Below are 9,248 nucleotides of genomic sequence, written 5' to 3' on the forward strand. Positions count from 1 at the left end.
AAAAGAAAAAATTGAAACATGGGCTGGCCCATCGCGGACGAGGGGTGTGCGCCCTGTACCATTAACGCTATAACGGGCGCTACGGGCGTCGTTTAGGGTTTGCCGAGTGTCCAGCCCGGACATGAAGACGGGCCAGGCTTTTGGAGAGGTAAACGGATATGAACACGAAAACGGGAAGGTTGGTAACAGCGGGCCGTGTTCCCGTCGGATATGGGAAACCTAGCGGCCGGCACATTATAATGGGCACCAGGGTGAGGGGACTGGATTGGATTGGGAGAAGAGGATTGAGGAACTCCATTATCCGACGGGTGGCTAGCGAGTCCTGCGCTGTAAGCCCGCGTCACAAGATCGAATCCTTCTCAGCACGTCGATTTTTGCATCATTTTACAAAAGAAAAAATTGAAACATGGGCTGGCCCATCGCGGACGAGGGGTGTGCGCCCTGTACCATTAACGCTATAACGGGCGCTACGGGCGCCGTTTAGGGTTTGCCGAGTGTCCAGCCCGGGCATGAACACGGGCCAGGCTTTTGGAGAGGTAAACGGATATGAACACGATAACGAGAAGGTTGGTAACAGCGGGCCGTTTCCCGTCGGATATGGGAAACCTAGCGGCCGACACATTATAATGGGCACCAGGGTGAGGGGACTGGATTGGATTGGAAGAAGAGGATTGAGGAACTCCAACAGATCCGGCGACGAGAATGAAACTAGGACGAGATGGCAGCTTCGCTTATGTTTGCCGCGAGAAAGATCTGCAGTCGCGCCCTTGGGCGACCACCGCAGTTGTATTTTAGGGCGGCCGTTAAGGAGGAACAGAGTCTGCTGTTGCCAAGGATTGGCCATGGCAGGAGCTTCCCTCGCCGCTTCAGTTCCTCTGAATCAAGTCTTTCAAAAAAGGTACTCCCGCAGAATCAGACCTAATTCTGCCCTAGTCGAATTTGTAGAATAGGTATAATTTATTGCGTTGAGATCAACAATACGAATTCTACTTCCGCAGATTTAGCAGCCTTTTCTTTCTTGTTAGAATTCTTACCATATTGTGGCAAAAGAAACTGCTAGCGGAACAGCATAATCAATTTTGGGCCATGCTCTTGCTCATTTGTTAATCTTACATTATTTTTTCTGGCTCCACCAGATCAAACGATCTTATAAAGGAGATTCGTGCCCAATCAAGGGATTTCTTGAGTTGTGAATTTATTTTTGAAAGTCATATAGTTTGAATTTTAATGCTCACAATTTAGCTAACTTTTCTTCTTCTTTAGCTGGTGGTCGCCACTTGTTGATGGGTTTACCCCACGACCTGTTTGTTATCCCTGTAAACCGTGCTTCTACCAATCAATAAGTGTGGTTTATCCCTAAAGAAAAAACATATATCAAACGATCAATCATATATGCAAAGTTAGCGCTTACTAACTATCTTTATATGTTCTACTCCAAATTCTGTCTCACCGTTTGTAAGGCTAACTATGTAATTTTCTTTTGCGGGACCACAGCAGCATGGACCTCAATCAGCTGCAAACACTACAAAGTCGTCGAAGCACACACCATGGTAATTATTATGTCACATGGACTACTCAGATTTTAGATGATTGTAAACAACTTATTTAAATCCGCTTCTAATTGATTTATGTTTTGATTTTAGGTTCGTATTAAGTCACCCCAATTATGTACGTAATATATTTTTTGGGACAATCGGGACGGCTATAGGAGTCCTTGCAATACTCTATGGTGTGGCCCGTACACACGGGGGGCCGATTTTTAGAGAACAACTATTGGGCTTGCCGCCTAAACCAAGCAAGGAAGATGATTAGCCTTCGGATGACGGCTATTGGAGCTCACAACCAAGAATGCCTGAATATGACCTGGTGTTGTTATGGTGCTCGTTGGCCTGAACATGAGCATTAGTCTGTTGTGACTCTGGCTGAACAAATTTACCGTGTTTGAATATTTACCGAGGACCGTTATTTTGTTATGGTGCTCATTGGCCTATTTACTTGTTCATCAGTCTGTTTTGACGAATTTACTATGACGTGTTGTTATGATGATGCTTAGTACTTTGAGCTCCTGTCGATATCCTTTCAGATTATTCAATTTGCCAGAATTTTGGTATTGAGCATCGGTCTAGTATGACTTTTGATGTACCATGCGCAATCATATCTTCTTGGTCGCATGGCACTAGTAATCGTTCGGTAGTAGCTCCGCGCGAAGTGGAATCCGTTCTACAAGCTCTACGTCTCGCCACATTTTCTACAAATTACTAGATGACCAATTGCACCAAATGGCGCAGAGGCCCATTTAAAACCATGCGTGTTGAAAATATGCATTTTTCAGTAACTTTATGTTTGAGCAAGTGCAGATACCATGTCAAACCCAAGTGTTTTGCAAATATTTGAATTCATTAGAAGTGGGTTTTAGTAACCACTTAGGATACTAATTCAAACCCTTTAAGGTGAAAATGAAGGATAGTTTATCTTTGAAAATATATACTTGAGCATGCATATTTTGTTATCTTATTGGGTAACATAGAACCAAATGGCGCAAGGTAGGTATATGATAGACAACTTTACTTTCCACGAAGATGCGACGTGACATCTTCCTTGACTTGATTGTGTTCAAGCACATTTAGAGATCAAACACATAATTTATTAAGATATGGCTATCCAAACATGCAAGCTCCTGTTGCGCTAAATGGCAAAAAAGCCCAATTCAAACCAAGAATTAAATGCAAGTATTTTGCTTAACTTAAGAATGCACTTGGGTGATCTTAGTACAATGGCCTTGTTATTTGAATTGATATGTTTTTTTAGATAACTTTGCAAATGAATAGTTAGCATCGTAGAGGATATATTTTTATCCTATAATATATTGCAATTGTACCAAAGCGTTTTCTTATATTGCTGTGTTGTTGGATGTTCTATCATGCATTAAAGAAAGGAAATATTTGTTCAAAATATATACCAGAGCTTCCAAAAGTAGCTTATCCGGCACATGAATGTTTGCTGGGCTGGCTCAATCAGAGGAGAAAATAGCTGAGAAGAATGTGTGTCACACGTCCTTCTCCAGCACCACAATGCCCAGATTTAAACCAAGAGCTATTTGCAAAAAAATAAATTAGGGAAAATAATTTTTTGCAAATTGAGGCCTTTATTTTGTACCAACGTTACAATTCGAACAAAAGAAATAGAAATATATATGGAAAATGGAAATATATATATGGTTAATGTGGATGCAACAAAAGAGTTCTTTTCTAAGAACAAAAGACTTGGCATGGAGAAAGCAACGTTCAGGAACACAATACAAAGGCATGCACCACGCCCAGTTTATCTGAATCCATAACAGTGCAGTAAAGGTACGTTGTACGTCCGGTAACAAAACTAAAGCCACTCAATGTTCTTCCACCTTTTTTTATTCTCAACACCGGATCATTAACATTAGTCCAGTTGTTTCCTCATAAACTCAGTATAAGATACTCCCTTCATTCCACAATGTAATGCACCCACGCTTTCCGAGATCTAAGTTGACGTATGTGACAACATAGTTATAAATTTCGCCGGGGTAACACAATTACATGAAAGGGTGCACACAGTACCCAAAGCTATCACTACAACTGAGCATGAAGGACTGTCGGACGGGCACATTTCTTCAGTATGTATAGAGTCTGTCTACCCTACAATAGTTAAGCTGAAAAAAGGAAAATTACAAGATGATCAGACCAGAACAAGTGTTCCACTACTATAGAATTATGTAGCTTCCACACAGCGAACGATGAACATCAGTGCAAGCTTTGCCAGCTGCAATTAACTTCAAAAACCAGAGCAGTAGGTAATGCCAGCGCTTACTCCACTGCAGATTTTTCAGAGATCTAGCAAAAGGAAAACCTTCTATTTTTAGATTAAGGTGAAGATGACTCCTGCAGTTCCGACTGACTGTTCTGTACTATTCGAGACGTCAGCTTAGATATCTCAAAAATTGTAATGGTGATGAAGCAATCAGCAGAACCGAGATGCAGCAACGGACAAGATCATACAACTTGTAAAATACAACAAAAAACTGGTCAGAACACAATCACGGCATGCAACGATGCAGATACAAGCAAGAAACACTAAGGCATCATTTCTATAAGGTATCATATCCTCACAATTACTGTAACTTGCAACAAACTTGTAGAGTAGTTCTTTTAACAAGAACAAGTTGTGAACGCGAATCATAGGTCTATCCTCACATTTGCACATCTTGTTTTGCATTTGTTATTCTGCATCGACCACCAAGGTAACATAAAAAAGGTACGCAGACCAGGATAAACTAAAGCATGTACTCACTCCGTTCCTAAATATTTGTCTTTCTAGATATTTCAACAAGTGACTGCATACGGAGCAAAATGAGTGAATCTACACTCTAAAATATGTCTATATACATCCGTATGTGGTGTTCCATTTAAAATCTCTAGAAAGACAAATATTTAGGAATTGAGGGAGTACTTGGAAAGGAAAATCAAATAAACAGAAATTGGCTAGTATACTTGTGGATAGGTTAGACAGAAAGTCAGCAAGAACGCCCAACTCTGGCCGAGAACACCCGCCCCTACGCGCAGTTCAGATCTGGGCAGCCACCGGATTCACACTGTACCACATAACCAAATGGCAAGCAGCAGCGGGCAAGATCGTACAACCTGCGAATTTTAGAAAATAACCGGTCAAAAGACAACACCACGGGATGAACGATGCAAATGCAAGCAAGAAACAATCGCGGCTCATAGCGGTTCAGAGAAGCAAAAGAACAGCCTATTTACCAAAGCTAGGAAGGAGGACTGGAGGAGCACGCGATCCAAACATCAGGACGAACTAGGAAAACAACCTAAACCGTAGAACAAACGTTAGCACAGATGCATTTCACCGAACATCACGCGCGCATTTCATCAAACATCTTATAGGCAAGTAGAAGGGGCGCCCACTAACCTGAACGCGAAGGACAGAAAGACCCACGGCTCGACGCAGGCGACAACGGCAAGTCGAACCAAGCTGCACACGATCGAAAGAAGCCCAACTACGTGAAATCAGTAGAGCGAAGCAAGAAGAGAGGTGTTGGAAAGAACACAAGAAGAACAGCAGCACGAACCTCAACCAGCGGCGTCCATAGAGCAAAGGAGGCCACCGCAACAGACCGCAGCAGAGGACAGTCGAAGGAAGCTAGGCGAGGCACGAGGAGAGGTTGCAGCGGGGCGGAGACGAGGAAGAAGGGCACTCAGCAGCCTGGGCATGGCAGACGCACGCGACGCGGCAGCGGCCCCACGGAGTGACACACGCACGTCATCGCGCCCCGGCCGCGCGTCGGGCACAGCAGCCCGAGCAGAGAAACCACCCACTAGAATAGAACAGAGGGCGCAGAGATGGGAGACGGTTAACGCGAACACAGGTAAAGAGATGATCCCCAATGACGAGTGGGGTCAAGGGAAGCGGGACCAGGTGGCAGTGCCCGAGCGCGCCGGTAAACAGAATAAGGGATGTACAATGGTGGCATATGGATATATATGCCTCATGACAAAAGTAATTTGAAGTACTCCCTCCGTTTCTAAATACTTGTCTTTCTAGACATTTTAACAAATGACTACATACGAAGCAAAATGAGTGAATCTACACTCTAAAATATGTCTACATACATCCGTATGTAGTAGTCATTTGAAATGTCTAGAAAAACATATATTTAGGAACGGAGGGAGTATATGTGTTGATTTTTTCTCCCCAATGCAAGCTACTACTAGTAGACCTGATCAAAGAATAGAAAGTGACTCTCACTACACATGCATCCCTCCTTTTCATTTCAACTTTTTCAACTTTATGCACTGGACCACACTTTTTGTCTCTAAGCACCCGCCTCCTGGAGAGGATCCCGCTTCCCCATCCGAACCTACTTTTTCTGTTATCCGATCCTACATGGCATGTGAGGCATCACCCTGGGGCTATGCATTGGCCATGCCCTAACACACGACCTGAAGGAAAAGCAACTGCCTATGTCCCACGACGCGACGCGGCATGGCTAGGCAAATTTTCGTGTTTTGACCCTTTTTCGCATATCAATTCAGGATCTGATCCCGGTTGGAAAGAATTTCGGGATTTGATTCTTTTGCTACCGTCAGGGGTTCTAACGGTAGGGTTAGACAGGCTACCGCCAGGGTCTCTGCCGGTAGGGTGCGACGGAGGGCGACGGCGGCCGTTTGCCCGAGCTGACGTGGATAAGTACCCTACCGCCAAGGGCCTGGTGGTAGCTTGTCTGACCCTACCGTCAGAACCCTTGACGGTAGGCTATGGCAGGGGTTTTTGCCTTTGAAGTTTTTGTAACGAAAAATTACAGTGCCCTGGCGGTAGGTTCAACCTACCGCCAGGGGGTTGGCGGTAGGCTGTGTGACCCTACTGCCAGGGTCCTTAGTGGTAGGGTCCTGTGTTTTATGGTTTCAAGTTTAATTGCTTGCTTCTTTTCAAAAACAATATCACAGCAATGATATAGTGTCTAGAAAACAGATTTCAAACAATTAAACTTGGGCATCACATATACATTAATAAAACTTGAAGTACATAGACATGACAAACGAAGTTCAACTAATTAGCAAACGGAGTTCCACATAGTTTCACAAATAGCTAACACATAGTTCCACGTAGTCTCACAACCACTAAACAACTACAAGAGCCAAGTATTCAAGAGCAGAATTACTTGCTCCTGCTCCTCTTGGAGGTACGGTCCTCGTTCCTCTTTGAACGAGTCTCTTCAGTCTTCTTCTTGGACAGTCGAGTAACCGGTCTCTGTAAAGGGTCCGGACTCAGCAAATCCTTCTTCTTTGGATTCCTTTTCGGCAGATGATATGGTTCAGATGATTGAGTTGGTGGAGGTCCATAATATTCATCGTACTCCTCCCCATTGCTCTCACCCTCCTCTTCCTCATGATACTCCTCCTCCTCCTCCTTCTCAACCAACCTAGACGACGGGGGAACATGGCTCGATGAGCCGATGTGACCCTGTGTGGCTGCAGGATGATAAGCTTCAACCGACCCAGCTCCAGCACACCCAAGCAGGCCTACCAGCTTGCGACAACGTTTCACGAACTTCTGCACTCACAATGAAACAAGGGCATAATAAGTATCAGATTGTTGATTGCAAGTGAACAAGATGCATCTGTTCCGAGGAGGCTGAAATTGTATCTTCATCGTCCCCCTCACTTTGTTCTCAGATTGTGCGCTCCCGGGGGCATCACCTAGTGCATTTCAGGCTTCAAAGATGCATCTGTTCAACTCACCGGACTGTAACGGCATAAGTCAGTCATGATGACGAATAAAATAATTTAAATACAACCGTCGGTTCAAACTTACCACTCTGTTGATGAGGGGTGCAAACTCCCTAAATCCACTATGCATGTCTCTAATGCCGGTCTGGTAGGCCTCTTCCTCGGGGTCATCCCTCTCCAGCTCCACGATGTCTTTCGCCGTCCACCGAGGCCTGAGACGAAGACGGTGCTTCTGGCCGTCATCGTACCACCTCATGTGTCGGCCCAGGTAAGCATCCCAGTCAGTCACTTTCCTCTCCCCATATTTACGGAACCTCCGCCGGTTCCACTCCGTCACATGAGTTTTATGCTCCTCTCCCAGTCTATGATCGACTAATTCTTCTGCCGGCTCATCCTGCAAGGCATAGACCACAAGAAACATCATAATAAAGTCAAACGCAATGAAATCATGGGCACGAAGAACAAGCGCGCTCACATGTGGAGTGCATGCCCGCCGGTATCAGTCGGCGGGCCCGGTGGGATATGCTGATACATCCCAAACTGCGTGGCCACGCGGTGTGGCAAGTGCCACTCGACGGCGTACACACATATCATGGGCACGATGCACCGCCAAAGACCACTGTCTGCATCGCACATCACGTTCAGATCAAAGTCCCACTCTCAATCATGATACGGCCACCAGTTTACCTATTACATATACATTGGTAAGTTCCCACTCTCAGTCAAAAGTGGAATCAAAGAGAAAGGTGGTGAGCGAGTTCATATACCTGCGTATGCGTCAAAGCGTCCAACTCGTTGGTGTAGGTCTTGTACGAAGTCTTGTTTAGGCCCGTGTAGAGTTTGACAACATCCCACTCATATGGTGGGGTGTCGAGTCTCGTCGCCGTCTTCGCTATAGGCACCCCATGAGCGTCTTGGCATCTTCTCTGGACGCCCCACCGGCAGCCGCTCCCACATCCAAATGGAGAGGGCCCAGACAAAGCCACCCATATTGGACTTGTCTCCCGTCCTCTGGGTTGCGTCGTCAAGCTGCAAAACATCAAATGAGGATCAGATATAACAAAATGTCATGGACATACTTTCGTAGGTAGGCAATGAGATAATCTCTTACCGAACGATATAGGTGTCACACCCTAGCTAGTTCAAGCATTAGAGTGTGCATCATGTTTATTTTCCTCTTAAATTTGAAATGGGGATGACAGAACCCCCAACATCCCCCGTGGAAACAACTAGGGTTTACTAAAATTATTTTCAATGAACCTGAAATGCCCTTCTAAAAAGTTCACCCTCTTTGTCTTGGGTTAAAACCTCTGGCAAAATTGGTGCACATTTTTCTAGGTCAACAGAAGGTCATTGAATTAAATCATAAGTATTTGAATTTGGGCATTTAAATGCTACAAAATAATTTAAATGCCCAAATAATTCTGGAAATAAATGTTTGCTGTTGGAAATAATCTAAACAGAGCCCACAATTATTTTCAGGATTTTTGGAAACGTTTTAGTATTTTTAATAAAGCCCAACAGTTGCAATTAAATAGAAAACAGAAACAAATTTACAAAAAAAGAGAAGGAAGCCACCTGGGCCTTACCTGAGCTGGCCAGCCCACCTGGCTCGGCCCAGCCTACTGGCTTCGCCAGTCGTCCTCCTCCTCGCGCCAGGAGGCAGGGGCGCGTGCTCGCCGCGCGCTGGCCACGCGCTGGCCACCTCCTGCTTCCGCCGACGCCCGGAGACGCCTAGAGGTGCCATGCGACCCCCACGTCCCCCTCTCATCCTCTCCCACTCTCCCCCTCGTCTCTCTCACTCTCCCCCGTGATGGCCGAGCGCGAACCTCGCCGCCGATCGCCGTAGTTGCCACCACAGCCACTCCCTCGCCCCTCCGACGAGCCCAATAGCTCCGCCTCGTCGCCCTGGACCTCTTCGCCGACCCACGCGACCCCAAACGCCGCCGAACGCCGTCTACGCCCTCGTCTTCA

General features: G+C 45.6%; 1 protein-coding gene and 1 long non-coding RNA gene across 2 annotated transcripts; one reads left to right on the forward strand and one right to left on the reverse strand.

The window, feature by feature from the left end:
* The first annotated feature begins 605 nt into the window (after positions 1-605).
* Positions 606-1,965, forward strand: LOC125526670. Its single transcript, XM_048691311.1, has 3 exons — positions 606-898; positions 1,495-1,550; positions 1,644-1,965. Exons 1-3 carry the CDS (start codon positions 719-721, stop codon positions 1,810-1,812), a joined length of 405 nt encoding a protein of 134 aa, XP_048547268.1. The 5' UTR covers positions 606-718; the 3' UTR covers positions 1,813-1,965.
* Positions 1,966-3,480: 1,515 nt separating this feature from the next.
* Positions 3,481-5,372, reverse strand: LOC125526671. Its single transcript, XR_007291843.1, has 4 exons — positions 5,117-5,372; positions 4,957-5,019; positions 4,791-4,855; positions 3,481-4,670 (listed from the first exon to the last, which is right to left on the reverse strand). It is a non-coding gene; the product is annotated as an uncharacterized LOC125526671 (long non-coding RNA).
* Positions 5,373-9,248: the final 3,876 nt, after the last annotated feature.

This window comes from Triticum urartu, unplaced genomic scaffold (genome assembly GCF_003073215.2).
Source record: "Triticum urartu cultivar G1812 unplaced genomic scaffold, Tu2.1 TuUngrouped_contig_1344, whole genome shotgun sequence".
Classification (NCBI taxonomy): Eukaryota; Viridiplantae; Streptophyta; class Magnoliopsida; order Poales; family Poaceae; genus Triticum; species Triticum urartu.